General features: G+C 46.9%; 1 protein-coding gene across 2 annotated transcripts in view; it reads left to right on the forward strand.

Annotated features, from left to right (window-relative positions):
- Window positions 1-5,994: 5,994 nt before the first annotated feature.
- Window positions 5,995-17,055, forward strand: part of POLRMT (RNA polymerase mitochondrial) — an 89,920-nt gene continuing 78,859 nt past the window's right edge. For both annotated transcript variants that reach the window (XM_058163546.1, XM_058163547.1), the window contains exons 1-3: window positions 5,995-6,118; window positions 10,760-10,852; window positions 14,811-15,478. In XM_058163546.1, coding sequence (XP_058019529.1) covers window positions 6,082-6,118; window positions 10,760-10,852; window positions 14,811-15,478 — 798 coding nt within the window. In that variant the 5' untranslated portion in view covers window positions 5,995-6,081. The remainder of the gene's footprint in view (window positions 6,119-10,759; window positions 10,853-14,810; window positions 15,479-17,055) is intronic.

Consider the following 17,055-nt stretch of genomic DNA (forward strand, 5'->3'; position numbering starts at 1 on the left):
AAACCAAACAACCAGGCCCTGACTACCAATTGTTTGAATCTGCAGCTGACTCAAACCCGAAGCGAGCGGAGGACTTATCTGATTCCGATGAAGTCCAGCGACGCCAACCGGTTCCTCCTGAAGGCAACAGGAACGAATCAGCCAATAATCCAGGGCCGGACGGTCTAGAGGAGGAGCTGGGAGGAACAAACAGTCCCTCCGACCAGCTCGACTCTCTCCCAGAGAATGAACTGCGCAGGTCAGAAAGAGTTAGGAGACGCCCTGTCTACCTGCGTGACTACGTAGAGAAATAGCATGTAAATATTATGTAAATAGAGGTACAAAGCGTTCTGGGAGGGAAGGAGTGTAATGTATTTTGAACTTTGAGAGGGAATTTTGGGCGGGAAAATTGCACTTTGCTGATTGGTTGAAGCCTCAACCAAAAGAGTATTTAAAGAGGGGTTTTTGCCGATTGCTTTCGCTGGAGTCACAATAAACTAAAGAGCTGTTGTCACTCACTGGTCTCCTGCCTCTTTATTGCTCGAACATAACAAGAAGGAAGGACTCCCTGGAGAAGAGCCTAATGCTGAGAAAGATGGAGGGCAAAAGAAGAAGGGGACGGCAGAGAACAAGGTGGCTGGATGGAATCACTGAAGCAATCAGCATGAGCTTATATGGACTCCGGGGGATGGTAGAGGACAGGAAGGCCTGGAGGAATGTTGTCCATGGGGTCACGATGGGTCAGACACGACTTCGCAACTAACAGCAAATGAATAAAATAATATTTTAAAGGGAAGTGGTTGGACTTTTTAAAGGGAAGAGTCCTATCTGTTAAGTTCTGGAAGTAACGAGGCTGGAGACCAGGGTAGTGACAACAGCTCTTTAATATATGGTGAACCCAGCAACAGGCTGGGGGAAAAACCTCTCCTTTTATACAGTTCTGCTGGAGGCTTCGTCCAATCAGCAACGTGCTGATTTCCCGCTCAAATATTTAAAGGCACAAACATGAATACATAACACTCCTCCCCTCCCAGAAAACACTTTGCCTCTATTTACATTTTATTTACATGTTATTTTTCGACGTAGTCACGCAAATAACCTGGCCTCTCTAGTTCTTTCAGACCTGCGCGGTTCAGTCCTGGTGGTGTTTTGAGCTGTTCAAGGGTCTGTTTTCTCCTCCCAGCTCTTTCTAAGCCATCGGGCCCTGGATTATTTACAGATTCTTTTTCTTGGCCATCCGCCCTGGATTACTTTTGTCATTTTCCTGTCGTTTCCTCTGGAACCTGATGGCGTCGCTGGACCTCCGGGACCTCAGCTAAGTCTTGCGCCTCCCCCGGGTCATGGTCAGCTGTGGGTTCAAATAAGGAGGGGTCATAATTTATTTCCTGTGGCTTAGGTTGTTCAGTTATCCGTCTCCTTATCTGATCTATGTGGCGCCTCCATACTCGGTTGTCTTGTAATTCGACCAAGTATGACTTTGGGCCGGTTGCTTTTATTATTTGCCCTGCGAGCCAACTTGGGCCGTCCCCGTAGTTGCGGGCCCACACTCGGTCGCCTATGCCCAATTCCCTTGTTTTGTCTATTCCCCCCTTGTAACCCTCTGGTGTGTAATGGGGACTCAAACGGTCAAGTGGGCACCGGAGTTTCCGTCCCATCAATAGTTCGGCTGGGCTTCTGCCTGTAGCAGTGCTTGGGGTTCTGTGCTGAACGGCTAGAAAGAAGTCTATTTTTGTTTGCCAGTCACCTGGCTTGAGCCTGGACAATGCCTCCTTAGCGCTCCGGACGGAACGCTCTGCAAGGCCATTCGACGCAGGGTGGAAAGGCGCAGAGAGGGCATGTCGGATGCCCTCCTCTGCCAAGTATTCTTCGAACTGGGCTGCCGTGAATTGCGGCCCGTTGTCGGACACCAGAGTGTCAGGCAACCCGTGGGTTGCGAATAAGTGGCGCAGGGCTGCGATTACTGCCTCGGCCGTAGTGGATTTCATAAGTATGATCTCCAACCATTTAGAGAATGCGTCGACAACCACTAGGAAAGTTTGGCCATGGAAAGGGCCAGCAAAATCAATATGGATTCTTGACCAGGGCCCTTGGGGTTTTTCCCATTCCCTGACTGGGGCTGTTGGGGGTAGGGGTCTGGACTCTTGGCAAGCCTGGCATTTCCCCACCCTCTCAGCAATCTCTGAGTCCATGAGTGGCCACCAAACATAGCTTCTCGCTAGCCCCTTCATCCGGACGATCCCTGGGTGGCCCTCGTGGAGTAGGTCCAGTACCTTTCCCCTTAGCTTATCGGGGATTACCACACGATCACCCCATAACAGGCACCCCCCTTGAGCCGAGAGCTCATCCCGTTTTTTAACAAACTCCTTATAGCGTCACCGCAGCGGCCACCCTCTTTGTACCCAACCGAGTACAGTCCTTAACATAATGTCCCGGTATGATGCCCGAGCCACTTCCTTAGATGTGACTGGGCCAGAGTCCAAAGAGTCAATAAGCAGGACGGGCGTCCCCGGCGTAGGGTCTTCGATGGCCCCTGGTAGTGGGCATCTGCTTAACGCGTCTGCATGCCCCACTTCTTTTCCTGGTCGATGCTGCAGCTTGTACGAATAAGCGGCTAAGAAAATAGTCCATCGGGTCAAGCGTGGCGAGAGTGCCACAGGCGTCGGGCGGTCGCCAGCCAGTATCCCTAGTAGCGGTCTGTGGTCAGTCACGATTTCAAAATCCCGCCCAAAAACATATTCGTGGAATTTTTTCACCCCTGACACAATGGCTAGTGCTTCTTTATCTAATTGGCTGTAGTTCCTCTCTGGGGAGGACATCGTTCTAGAGTAAAAAGCTATAGGGGCTTCTGTGCCGTTTGGGAGTCGATGGCTGAGTACAGCCCCCACCCCGTAAGGGGAGGCATCGCAAACCAGCACTAGGGGCAATGAGTTATGATATTGGATGAGCAGGCTGTCACTTGAGAGCAGGTTTTTTACTGCTGCGAAAGCCCTATTTTCCGACTTTCCCCAAGACCAAACAGTATTTTTTCCTAAAAGCCTATGTAGCGGTTCAGCAACGGTCGCTTTGTTTTTTAAAAAGACCGCGTAAAAATTCACTAGCCCCAGGAATGCCTGTAGCTCTGCTTTGTTTTTGGGCGCTGGAGCCTCTCTAATTGCCTTGACCTTGCTCTCAGTGGGTGAATTCCTTTCTTGTCTATCCGTAGCCCAAGAAATCGTGGATTCGACCCCTATCTGGCATTTGTTTACCTTGACTTTAATCCGCTGTCCGAAAATGCCCAGAACCTTTCTCAAACGCCTCCCCCAATTCCTCCATGTTTTCCCTGAAATCAGGACATCATCAAGTAGGGAACTACCCTGGGAGCCCTTGCAGAAGTCGTTCCATTAGGTTTTGGAACAGCCCTGGTGCCACACTCACCCCAAATTGCAATCGGTGCACTTGAATGCCCCCTGTGCGTTACAATCGCTTGGGCTTCTGTGCGGGCGCTCTACGGGCAGTTGTTGGTAGGCTTGGGCCAAGTCTGCAAAGACTTGCCCTCGCCCCAAAGAGTGCAGCAAGTGTTGCACCACGGAACCGGTAAGCGCTTTTCTGTAAGGCTTTGTTAAGCCGCCTTGTAGTCAGCGCAAATTCTAATTGACCCGTCTGGTTTTATTGGGGTGACGATTGGCGTCTCCCACTTTGCGTGATCGACTGGCACCAAGATCCCCTGATTAATGAGCTTATCTAGCTCCTTGTCAATTTTTGGTTTTAGGGCAAAAGGGACTCTCCTCGCCTTAAGCCTAATGGGGCTACCTGGGGGTCTAAGTTGAAGGAAATAGGGGTCCCCTTGTACTTGCCCAGGCAGTCCTTGAAGACATCTTCGAACTCGTTAAAGAGAATGTCTTTCAGGTTACAGTCACTTCTGTAGATGCCAGTCACTCCCATGCCCAGGGCACGAAACCAGTCTAGTCCCAACAGACTGGGCAGGGTCCCTTCGACGATCGTGATGGGCAGGGTCTTCTTGTGTGGTCCGTACTCGACTCGGACGGAGGTGGTCCCTCGAACAGGGATGCGATTTCCTTGGTAGTCGTGGACGCGTAGCCGTTGTGCTTGCAGGTGGCGCTTCGCGACTGACGGCAGTGACTTCGCCAAAGTGTCCCAGGACATGATGGTGATCGCTGATCCCGTGTCTACTTCGAGCCGGCACCGTACTCCCTCTATTTTTGGTTTGGTGAAGATCTTCTTCTCCACTCGGGTCGAGGCGCGGCCTATGACCACAGTCGTTTGGTTTGAATCCGCGCCTTTTTTGTTTGAGCCAATCGCGGGTCGCCTTGCCGATTCCGCGCTCTGATTGGCCGATTTGAATTTTCGGCGGGAAGGTTGGGCCGCTCGACAAACTTGAGCTAGGTGCCCTTTCTTCCCGCACCGCCGACATGTCGCGTCTTTAAACTTGCAGCGTTGGCGCTGGTGTTGACCACCGCAGCTTCCGCATTCGTCTCGGTCCCCTTTGTCGCGTTTCTCGGTTCGGCAGACCCCTTCCTCATCTTCACCGTCGGATTCGGTCTGAACCTCCTCCTGGTGTACTGGGGTTGGCCTCACGCTCGCCTTTGGTGGGACAGGCTTTTGCAGTGTCTCCGCCGCTTGGGTGGACATTTCATGTGCTCTGGCTTCGTCCAGAGCGGTGGCCAGCGTTAGGTTGCTCTTTGCTAGCAGCCGCCGCCGCAAACGGATGTCTCTGACCCCTCGGATGAGTTGCTCGAGGAGCACCTCGTCTAGGTCGCGGTATCCGCAGTCCTTGGACGCTTTCCTCAGGGCGGCCATGTAGTCACCGATGGATTCGCCCTCCATCTGCCTTCGCTCTCCGAATTCAAACCGCCGCACATATTTGGACGGCGTTGGTGCAAAGTGGTTTTTTAGTAAAGTCTGTAGAGTTGGCCACGACACCGATTGTAACGGCGTTGGCTCTGCCAGGGCTTCCGCGATATCAATGACCTCCGGACCACAGTGGCTTAAGAAATAAGCCCTTTTGCGGTTATCTGGAACTCCTTGCAGTTCGTTGGCTTCTAGAAAGCTTTCAAAACAGGTCATATACGTTCCCCATTTCTCTTTAGCCGGGTCAAACGGTGCGGGCGGAGTGTAACTGGCCATCTCCGCTTTTCTGCCCTGTGTTTGCTGGGTTCGGGTCTATCGTGCTTCAGCTCGGTTCTGGTTCTCCTTAGCCTCGAAATCCCACCCTCGTCGCCAGTGTTAAGTTCTGGAAGTAACGAGGCTGGAGACCAGGGTAGTGACAACAGCTCTTTAATATATGGTGAACCCAGCAACAGGCTGGGGGAAAAACCTCTCCTTTTATACAGTTCTGCTGGAGGCTTCGTCCAATCAGCAACGTGCTGATTTCCCGCTCAAATATTTAAAGGCACAAACATGAATACATAACACTATCTGCTTTATAAAGTTTCTTTCCAATTTTTGTGGTTGACTTTGTATTACTTTTATATTTTAGTGTTAATATTTGTCATTTTAATGGAATGATTTCCATTCTCTTTTTTATCTTGTCAACTGCCTACTAGAGTACCTGATAGCGAGATGGGCAGCATATAAATTTAATAAATAGATAATAGCTGCAGACTCAAAGCTGTATAAATTTAATAAAATATCTGTAGGCTACCAATTTATTTACGCTTTCCAAACCCTATAAAAATAAAAACTTTTTTACAAAAATCCCACCATTTATTGGTATTAAATTAATTATGATTTGTAATGATTAAAAAAAACTGCCTATGATTCATATTATGACCCCATATTCGCCGTAAAAGGCTCTGATACGAAAAGGGGGGGGGGAAAGCTGCGTATGAACCTCGCGACGGACGGCCGAGGCTTGCCAGGAAACATCCCTCTCTAATTTTTTTTTTTCGTATCTCTAGGTCCTCGCCATGCCTACAAGGATTGGTCGTTTTTCAATCCTTACCCGGCCACTCGAGGGGAGGGCCCATTGGGTGGAGAGAGAAAACCACAAAGCTGAGTCCTCCTCGCCTGCGCAGAGCGCCGCGCCTGCGCACTAAGAGGGTGGATAACCATGCGTGCTCTCCCGGCTAGGCGGTAAAATGTAGAGGGCAGCGGGGTGAACTGATGCTGAAGCTGCAAGGGACGCTGCGGTGGGGCAAAGGTGAGTGTTGGAGGGCTGTGGGGCGGGGGTGAATGGGAAATAGCGAGTGTGTGGGGGAGAAGTAGCGAGTTCAAATCCAGCCACTGGAGTGGCTGGATTTGAACTCGCCACCCTTTCCTCTCGGGGTGGGGGGTAATAGGGTCACACCTATGCCCACCTTGAAATGTGGATACCTTCCCGGGCCTCGTTGATTGACAGCCCTTGGCCGATTGGGTTGGCTCGGTTTGGTGCTTGAACCGGAGACCACCAGGAGAGCCACCAAGGCTGCCTGGAAAAACAGGAAGTTGAATTCCACGCCTCGGGATTCAGCCAGACAGGCGCCTTTTGTTGATGCTGAGAAACTTGCCCGGATTGCAAGATGAAGAGATCAAGACTCTCAGGCTCAAAGGAGATCTTGCCTGTTATTGGATCTCCCTTGTTACAGGTAGTCCCCGACTTGCTATCATAATTGAGATGAAAATTCCCCTTGCTTTGCAGCACCGTTGTTAAGTGAGTTTGGCCCCATTGTGCAACCTTTCTTGCCATAGTTGATAACTGAATCGCTGCGGTGGTTAAGTTAGTAACATGGTGTTTTGTTTTGTTTTTAATTTGCATTTATATCCCGCCCTTCTCCGAAGACTCAGGGCGGCTTACACTATGTCAAGCAATAGTCTTCATCCACTTGTATATTATATACAAAGTCAACTTATTGCCCCCAACAATCTGGGTCCTCATTTTACCTACCTTATAAAGGATGGAAGGCTGAGTCAACCTTGGGCCTGGTGGGACTTGAACCTGCAGTAATTGCAAGCAGCTGTGTCTGTCTTAGCAGTCTGAGCCACCAGAAGCCCTTAAGTGAATTGTTAAGTGAATCTGACTTCCACATTGAATTTACTTGTCAAAAGGTTGCAGAAGAATAGAATAGAATAGAATAGAATAGAATAGAATAGAATAGAATAGAATAGAATTTTTTATTGGCCAAGTGTGATTGGACACACAAGGAATTTGTCTTTAGTGCATTTGCTCTCAGTGTACATAAAACATGGTAGAATTTTTATTGGCCAAGTGTGATTGGACACACAAGGAATTTGTCTTGGTGCATATGCTCTCAGTGTACATAAAAGAAAAGATACCTTCATCAAGAAAAGATCATCAAGAATCATAAGGTACAACACTTAACGATAGTCATAGGGTACAAATAAGCAATCGGGAAACAAAATTGGTATATTAAATTGTTGTTGTTTTAGATATAACCTGCTCAGTGAAAGCTGTAACAGCTACGTTTGTAGAGTATCCTAAATTTGGTTTGTATTTCTCTTGGGATTGGGTTTGCGTATTGGATGAGATATTGTATCATCTAGAAAAGCAGGTGTGAATATGACCATTAAGAAGATGTTTTACCTTCGTAATGAAATAGGAAGGAACTTGTCCCCCAACCCTTTAAAGCAGGGGTCTGCCATCTTAAACACTCAAAGAGCCATTTGGACCCATTTCCCACAGAAAAGAAAACACCAGGAGCCACAAAACGCTTCGCGTACCTGATTATTTCTTGAGCGGCCACAAAACGAGCATATGTACTTGAATTAAATGTTTTGTTTTATTTTGAAACTTAATTTTTCTTGGATTTATCCATAGTTGGCCTACCGGGGGTTGAAAAGCTCAATAAATCGCGTGCCAGCGGATGTCGCGCATTGGTGGTTGTGATGCATATTTTGAGTGACAGGGAGCCGCAGCAGAGGGGTGAAAGAGCCACATGCGGCTCCAGAGCCTCAGGTTGCTGACCCTTGCTCTAAAGGTTGGGGAAAGGGTGAGGTGAGGACAAAAGTGCTCATCCCTGATTTTCTGTCTTGTATATGAAGAACCTCTTCAATTTTCAGAGTGCCAACCCCAAGCAGATTAAGCAGTCTGGAGCCCAATAAATAAACAGTTTTGCCAGATCTGAAATTGTTTCTTTGTAGTTCAGAGGAACCCATGGTACCCCTTTTGCTTGCTTTGTCCAGCTTATTTATTTATTTTATTTTATTTTATTAGATTTATAAACCGCCCTTCTCCCGAAGGACTCAGGGCGGTGTACAGCCAAAGTAAAAAAGAAACAATGTACAGTTAAAATAAATTTAAAAACTTATTATACAGTGTGGCCGAAATTAAAATAGTTAAAAATCTAAAAGACCCCAAGTTAAAACTAAAAAGAAATTTAAAATTTAAAACTAGACAGTTTAAGAAAGCCCCGCACGAACAAACAGATATGTTTTCAGTTATATACTTCTTCCCCTACCAGCCTGAAACGTGCAGGTGGAACAAATGGATTGATTGCACATCTGTAACCTCCAGAGACAGAGGTTCTCAGGGTGATAGATAGTAAAGGCCTTAAAAAGGTAAAGGTAAAGGTTCCCCTCGGCACATACATGCTAGTTGTTCCTGACTCTAGGGGGCGGTGCTCATCTCCATTTCAAAGCTGAAGAGCCAGTGCTGTCCAAAGACGTCTCCGTGGTCATGTGGCCGGCATGACTCAATGCCAAAGGCGCATGGAATGCTCTTACCTTCCCACCGAAGGTGGTCCCTATTTTTTCTACTTGCATTTTTACCTGCTTTTGAAACTGCTAGGTTGGCAGAAGCTGGGACAAGTAACGGGAGCTCAGCCTGTTACACGGCAGCACTAGGGATTCGAACCGCCGAGCTGCCGACCTTTCGATTGACAAGCTCAACGTCCTAGCCCCCGAGCCGCCGCGTCCCTTAGTAAAGGCCTTACAAAACCCAAAATAGATTGTTATATAAACCAGTGCTTCTCAACCTGTGATCCGGGGTGCCCTGAGGGGGTCCTGATGTCATCACAGGGTGTTTGCAAAGCCTTGAAATGTTATGATTTAAATCTTGGTGGTCCGTGGCCACAAAAGCAGGGGTGAAATCCAGCAGGTTCTAACAGATTCTAGAGAACCGGTAGCGGACATTTTGAGTAGTTGGGAGAACCAGCAAATACCACCTCTGGCTGGCCACAGAGTGGGGTGGGACTGGAGATTTTGCAATATCCTTCCCCCAGGAGTGGGGAGGGAATGGAGATTTTACAACATCCTTCCCCCAGGAGTGGGGAGGGAATGGGGATTTTGCAATATCCTTCCCCCAGGAGTGGGGAGGGAATGGGGATTTTGCAGTATCCTTCCCTGGAGTGGGGTAGGAATGGAGATTTTGCAGTAACCTTCCCCTGCCACGCCCACCAAGCCACGCCCACAGAACCAGTAGTAAAAGAATTTGGATTTCACCACTGCACAAAAGGTATTTAAAGGGGGGTCCATGGTGAAGAAAAAGGTTGAGTACCACCTATGGAAACAATATAAAAATCCACACTGAAACACCCACATAATGGATAAATAAAAACATTGAGCAGCGATACTTACCAATATACTATCTTCTGAAATTACTGGTATATGGGGGAGAAAGGAAGGATGGGAGAGAGGAAGGAAGGAAGGAAGAGAGAAGAGAAGGAAGGTAGGCGAGAAGTGACGAGAGTGGAAGAAGGGAGAAAGGAAGGGGAGAAAAGGAGAGGAAGGAAGGGGAGAAGAAAGAGACGAAGGGAAGAGAGAAGAAAGGAAAGGAAAGGAAGGAAGGAAATCCAATCACAATAAAGCAGTAACAAACCTTTGGGTTTTTTGAAACACTGATTCAGTTTCTCAAATGCTTTGGAAAATAAAACATGATATCAGCGAGAGGCCATCACATAGGCACCAGTGTAATATGTTTGTTTGTTTGTTGAATTTATATTGATGCCTATTAGACGCTGAGCTTGTCGATCGAAAGGTCGGCAGCTCGGCGGTTCGAACCCCTAGTGTCGCGTAACAGGCTGAGCTCCTGTTCCTTGTCCCAGCTTCTGCCAACCTAGCAGTTCAAAAGCATGTAAAAAATGCAAGTAGAAAAATAGAGACCACCTTTGGTGGGAAGGTAAGAGCGTTCCATGCGCCTTTGGCATTGAGTCATGCCGGCCACATGACCACGGAGACGTCTTCGGACAGCGCTGGCTCTTCGGCTGGCTCTTCGGCTTTGAAACGGAGATGAGCAATATCCCCTAGAGTCGGGAACAACTATGTCGGGAACATTATGTTGTGGACGATGTTTTACAACTGGAGGATCCCTGCTTCTCTCTCACCGACCCGTGCGCTCTCACAGAGAGGGTCTCCTCAGGGTGCCGTCGGCGCGGCAATGTCGTCTGGCGACGCCCAGGGGAAGGGCCTTCTCTGTGGGGGCCCCCACCCTCTGGAATGAACTACCCCCCGGACTTCGTCAGCTTTCCGACCTCCGGACCTTCCGCCGCGGGCTTAAAACGTATTTATTTAATTGTGCAGGGCTGAGCTAGATTTTAAATTATTGGTTTTAAATTGGGTTTTATTTGATATTTTAATTCTAAATTTACGGGCTTGTTAGAATCAGTTTTTTAATTGTTTTATATTGTATTTATATGTCTTTTAAATGCCTGTACACCGCCCTGAGTCCTTCGGGAGATAGGGCGGTATATAAATTTGAATAAATAAATAAATAAATAAATAGTAAGTGCTTTGTGCCTAGGCTCCACTGCCTGGGAAGTCAAGAGGGAGGAAAAGCTGTTGGTTTGTTCTCTCCCTAATGGCACTTGGGAACCGATTCCCATAATGCTCGGCCTTCTTTCATTTTCAGGGAGCCTCCGTGTTGGGGTGAGATGTTACTCAACCAGGGTGAAAGAAGAAAGCCGGAAACTATGGTTACATGAGCAGGTGGAGCTGTTGGAAGGTAAGCCAACAAATCGGAATAAAAATAAATGTGTGTGCAGATATTTATGCGCGGTTCGTGTTCAGACCTGGATGCCTACATATTTGATGTATCGATTGCAGTGTATTTGTAGGCCTGCAAAGGGAGTAACTCTTGAGTAGCTTAAAAGGAATGCAGGTAGTCCTCAATTTACGGCCACAATTGAGCCCAAAAGGTCTGTTGCTAACGAGACAGTTGCTGTGCGTTTTGCCCTGTTTTACGACTTTTCTTGCGACAGTTGTTTTTTTATCGTTTATCATTTTTATTTTATTATATAAAATATAATACAATAAAATAAAATAGGAAATTAAGGGAGGGAAAGGGAAGAAGGGGATGTGAAATACAAGGGGGAAGAGAAAAAGAAAGAAAAGGGGACATTGACTTCCAACTCTTCCTGGTCCAGTGCAAAAGAAAGACACTCCAGCCTCAACTTTTTGCTTCTATCTATTAATACATAAAGGTGGCTCAGGGGCTAGGACGTTGAGCTTGTTGATTGAAAGGTCGGCAGTTCAGCGGTTCGAACCCCTAGTGTCGCATAACAGGCTGAGCTCTCGTTACTTGTCCCAGCTTCTGCCAACCTAGCAGTTCGAAAGCATGTAAAAAATGCAAGTAGAAAAATAGGGACCACCTTTGGTGGGAAGATAACAACGTTCCATGCACCTTTGACATTGAGTCATGCCGGCCACATGACCACGGAGATGTTCTTCGGACAGCGCTGGCTCTTCGGCTTTGAAACAGAGATGAGCACTGCCCCCTAGAGTCGGGAACGACTAGTGCAGTGGTTCCCAACCTTTTCTTGTTTGAGGCACAACCTTTTCTTGTTTGAGGCACCCTTGGAAAGCCTTTCAAAAGTTCCCGGCACCCTTATAAGGAAATAGATATTTAAAATCTCCGTAGCTCAAAAGTTCCCGGCACCCTCAAAAGATCTCACGGCACCCCTTAGTGCCGCGGCACACTGGTTGGGAACCACTGGACTAGTGCGTATGTGCGAGGAGACCCTTTACCTTTATCTTTATTAATACATAACTAGCCATTTCTATAGCACCAAATCTTTCTAATCAACAAAACCAAGATCAGAGTTTCATTTCTTTTCTTCACAACCACAAATTCCAGAAGTGATAACCAAATAAGAACATATTTTCCTCTTTAAGTAAAGTAATCAGTTTAACCATTCCTGCTTTATCTTCCTTGCTATGGAAATATTGTGCATTTCTATTTGCACCTAGCAATCTTTGGGAACTGTCACCCACTTTTATTTATAAAATTGTATTGTATTCTTTCAAATTATTTGGCCTTACTGGAAAAAAAAGGGGGAAGGCTTTTTTTTTCTTTCACCCTCCTCTTTCCTTCAAAGTACTAAACTTTTTTTTAAAAAAGCACTTTAAAAAAAACCAAAACTTTCTAATACATCTTATTCTTTGACTTTAACATAGTCAACAGCTTTAAACTTCAACTACCCTATTAGAATATTTTTTTTTATAAACATAAACACAAGGTATTGGTTACCACCTTTAAAGCGCTCCATGGCTTAGGACCGGGCTACTTACGGGACCGTCTACTGCCGGCCTCTATCTCCCAGCGCCCGGTGCGTTCCCACAGAGAGGGACTCCTCAGGGTGCCGTCAGCCAAACAGTGTCGACTGGTGGCCCCCAGGGGGAGGGCCTTCTCTGTGGGGGCTCCTACCCTGTGGAACGAGCTTCCCCTCGGGCTTCGACAACTACCTGACCTTAGGACCTTTCGCCGCGAACTTAAAACCTATTTATTTCGTATGGCTGGACTGGCCTGATTTTAAATTCTAAATTTAAATTTTAATTGAACTTTGATGGGTTTTAAATTTCTGTAATTTTATGGGGTGTAATGTTATTTTAAATTTTCTGGCAAATTTGAATCAGTTTTTTAAGGGTTGTTTTAATTATGGTGTATGTTTCTGTTTGTATTTTATTTGCTTGAGTCCTTCGGGAGAAGGGCGGTATACAAATTAAAACATCATCATCATCATCATCATCATCATTATTATTATTATTACTATTATTATTATTATTATTATTATTATTATTATTATTATTATTATTATTATTATTATTATCATCATCATCATCATTTTTAATCATACAGAGTTTTTCTTTAAACCGGCACATCATTTTCTTTTAACTTTCTCTTGATACAGATACTCTCAAGTACAGTTTGTATTTCTATCTTGCCACAGCTGTTAAGTGAGCCACTGTGGTTGTGAAGTTAGTAACATGGTCGTTAAGTGAATCCGGCTTTTCCGTTGACTTTGCTTGTCAGAAGGTCGCAAAAGGGGATCACACGATCCCGGGACACAGCACTAATCATACATATGAATCAGTTGCAGAGCATTTGAATTCTGATCATGTGACCTTAGGGATGCTGCAGCGGTCGTGTGAAAATGGTCATGAGTCACCTTTTTTTTAGTGCTGCTGTAACTTGAAACAGTCACTAAATGAAGAATTGTAAATCGAAAACTACCTGTACTCCATTCCAGTTGGTGGATTACTTTTCCTAGGAATCTCTTCCAAGCTAGTAGAATATTTCCTGAAAAAGTCAAGTACCTTCCTTTGCTTACTTAGCCACAGTGGTAGCTGTGGCACTTTAGACTTACCGTACATAATTTATTTATTTTATTTATTTATTAGATTTCTAGACCGCCCTTCTCCCGAAGGACTCAGGGCGGTGTACAGCCTTATTAAAACACATAGGAACACAATACATTTAAAATACATTTAAAATGAAATATTTAACCGGCCAATTTAAAACTAAAACGGTCAAACGACCGATATAAAACCCTAAACTATAAAATTATAAATAAATTAATACAGTTTAAAATTCAATTAAAACTAAGTTAAACTAAAATATCAAATTAAAATAATATTTAGGCTAGTCCCGCCTGATTGAATAGCAGAGTCTTCAGTTCCCGCTTGAAGGTACGGAGGTCGGGAAGTTGGCGTAACCCAGGAGGTAACTCATTCCATAGGGTCGGTGCTGCCACAGAGAAGGCTCTCCCCCTGGGGGTCACCAGCTGGCACTGTTTGGCTGATGGCACCCAGAGCAGGCCCGCTCTGTGGGAGCGCACAGGTCATTGGGAGGCTATCGGTGGCAGAAGGCGGTCTCGTAAATAGCCCGGTCCTAAGCCATGGAGCACTTTAAAGGTGAGCACTAGCACTTGAATTGCACTCAGAAGGCTACCGGCAGCCAGTGCAGGCCGCGCAGGATAGGTGTTATATGGGAGCAACGTGATGCTCCCACAATTACCCGTGCAGCCGCATTCTGGACTAGCTGGAGCCTCCCGGTGCTCTTCAAGGGGAGCCCCATGTAGAGAGCATTGCAATAGTCCAGGCGAGAGCATTGCAATAGTCCATAACCACCCCTTAGTGTTTTACTGCAGACTCTGGGCAGTTTACAATGCCAGCCTATTTCCCCCAACAATCTGGATCCTCATTTTGCGAACCGGCGAAAGGACAGAAGGCTGAGTCAACCTTGAGCCCGTCAGAATCGCGCTCCAGGCTGAGGGCAGAGTTCGCCTGCAGTATTGCATTCTAACCACTGCGCCTCTAGGCCTTTTTCCCTCTTCCCTCCCTAATCCTTTTTTGCTTTTGTATCCTGTTCATGAGTCTTTGAGAAGGGATTGCTCTTTTGAATCTCTGCGCAGTGTCCAGATACTTTATAATGAAGGTGGGGGGGGGGGAAACCATGGCCCTTTTATGACTTGTGGACTTCAACTCCCAGAATTCCTGAGCCAGGCAGCTCAGGAATTCTGGGAGTTGAAGTCCACATTCACAAGTTTTAAAAGGGCCACGGTTCCCCAGCCACCCCCTGCTTTATATCATTGGCGCCTTTATATATTTTGTTATGTTCAGCCTACACTGTTATATATATGATATATTTTCTTCTGTCCCTCTCCCCCCCTCCCCCCCCCCAGTATTGGAAGCTAGAGTGAAGCAACTCCGGGCTGATAATGAATCGGACATCCTGAAGCCCAAGATCCAAGTATGCCAGATCAAGAAATTCAATTACTTTCCAGGTGCCCACCTGCAGAAGACTGCCGTACCCCAGACACCTCAGGGCAAGCCCGTCGTCCCAACGGATGAAGCCGCCCACCTCCTCAAAGTGAAAACTTGGAAGGCCAAAGTGAAGATGGAAAAACAAGCCAGTAAAATGAAGCGTTGGGACTTGAATACCAGAACCTTAGAATCTATCCTGTCTTCTAAAACACTGGTGGAAAAAGCTGTTAAGTGCTCCCCGAAATCTGCCACGCAACCTACAGCGGATGGCTCCGAAGCGCAATCGGACTGCAAAATGTCCTTGATGGGGATCCCCGTCTGGGACAAAAATCAGCCTCCCGATTCTTCTGCCCTCCGGGCCTCGGTTGAACCTATGCCGATGCTTAATGGGAGATTGCTTCCAGAAATGAAAATCTTCCAGGATGATATTCGGATGACCATTTTAGCCTACATGGACACTTCCCTGTTCAAGGGCCAGAAGAGGAAAGCCTTGCAGTGTTTGTTATATTTCCACCATACCCCGGGGCTGAAGAAGTTTCTGACTACACAGATGTTCAGTCTCCTCATGTGTCATTACGCCAAGCAGGTTTTCTTTTTTTCTCTCTCTCTCTTTTACTGATACATACTGTCAGGCTTAACCCAACTTGGTCCGTTAGGAAAGAAAGACCCTCGACTCCGTTTGTAGCCAAAAGGTTAACTTTTACTAATAGGCAAGTGGTTATAGGGAGCAAAGCCGGATCTTAAGAGTTCGCGCGCAAATATTCCCTAGTTAAGTTTCCCTTCTCTGTTCCACTCCCCTGTTATCTCCCCATTGTCAGGTCACATTCAAAGATGGTGTTTCGGTAACTCTCCCTGCAATGGCTGGGCAGGCGTTGCATGCTATTTTCCAGGCCTTTGGGATGTCTTGGGACAGCAGGACCACTGTCGGTTTTGCCCCCATATCTCCCTCCCCCCATGACTTATGGCAGGCTGACGTCTAGCGAAGCATAGCGAGTGAATGATGGCAGTTCTGACATAACACACACACACACACACACACACACACACAAACCTTCCAGGGAGGTTGTGTGGCATACAGGTGATCTTCAACATACGACCACAGTTAAGGTTATCATTTCTGTTGCTCAGCATGGTGGTGGTTAAGGGAGTCGCCCCTGATTTTATGACCTTTTTGCCACCAAATCACTGCAGCTGTTAAGTGAATCACGCCGTTGTTAAGCGAATCCAGCTCTCCCCCGTTGACCTAGCTTGTGGGGAGCCAGCTGAGAAAGTTGGTGATCACAGGATGTCCTAGGAATCATGGGCATCAAAAGCGCGGCGTCACGTTGCCGTCACGCGACGTTTTTCCTATTCGCGGAGCTGGGGTGGGAGTGGCCTGCGTGCGACACATCCAGCCTTCAGGCCGCCAATTTGACATCCCTGCTCTAGGATGTCACCATCTTCATAACATACAGTACAATGCCGGTTGACGAGCACCCCGATTTTGATCATGGGGATGCGGCAGTGGTTGTAAGTTTGAGGGAGCGGTCGTAAGTTACCTTTTTCAGTGCCATTGTTTCAACTAAACAAACAGCTGTAAATTGAGGACTTCCTGTGTGCTGTCCTGGGGGAGGAATTTGAACCCGGATCTCCTGAATTGAATATTTGTTTCTTTGAGCCAGCTTGGCCACTGTTGACGGAAGGAAGGGAAGGCCATTCCAACTGGTCAAAGGCCAGCCTGTTTAGAGGGTGGGTGGGTGGGTGGGTGGGTGGGGAAATCTGCCATCCCCTTTGCCCCAAGAGGAGTAAAAATGGAGGGCGTGGGTCATAGACCAAGGTTCTCCAACCTTGGCAACTTTAAGACTTGTGGACGGAAGGAAGGCAGGAAGGAAGGAAGAGAAAGAATGAAAGAAAAAGAAAAAAAGAAGGAAAGAAAAATAGAGAAAGAAAGGAAAGAAAGAAAGAAAAAGAAAGAAAGAAAGAAAAAGAAAGGGAAGGAAGGAAAGAAGGGTGAAGGTCAGCTGGGTGGTAGAGTTTCGGAGTGCAGGGGTGACTGTGAGTAAGTGGGGGGCAGTTGTAGCTTCTCGGTGTGGCAAAGAGCCCCCAGAGTTGTGTGGTGCTTTGGCTGCCTGCTGTCCTTCAAAGTAGGGGTCTCCAACCTTGGCAACTTTAAGACTTGTGGGC

Source organism: Ahaetulla prasina, chromosome 1, assembly GCF_028640845.1.
Source record: "Ahaetulla prasina isolate Xishuangbanna chromosome 1, ASM2864084v1, whole genome shotgun sequence".
Classification (NCBI taxonomy): domain Eukaryota; kingdom Metazoa; phylum Chordata; class Lepidosauria; order Squamata; family Colubridae; genus Ahaetulla; species Ahaetulla prasina.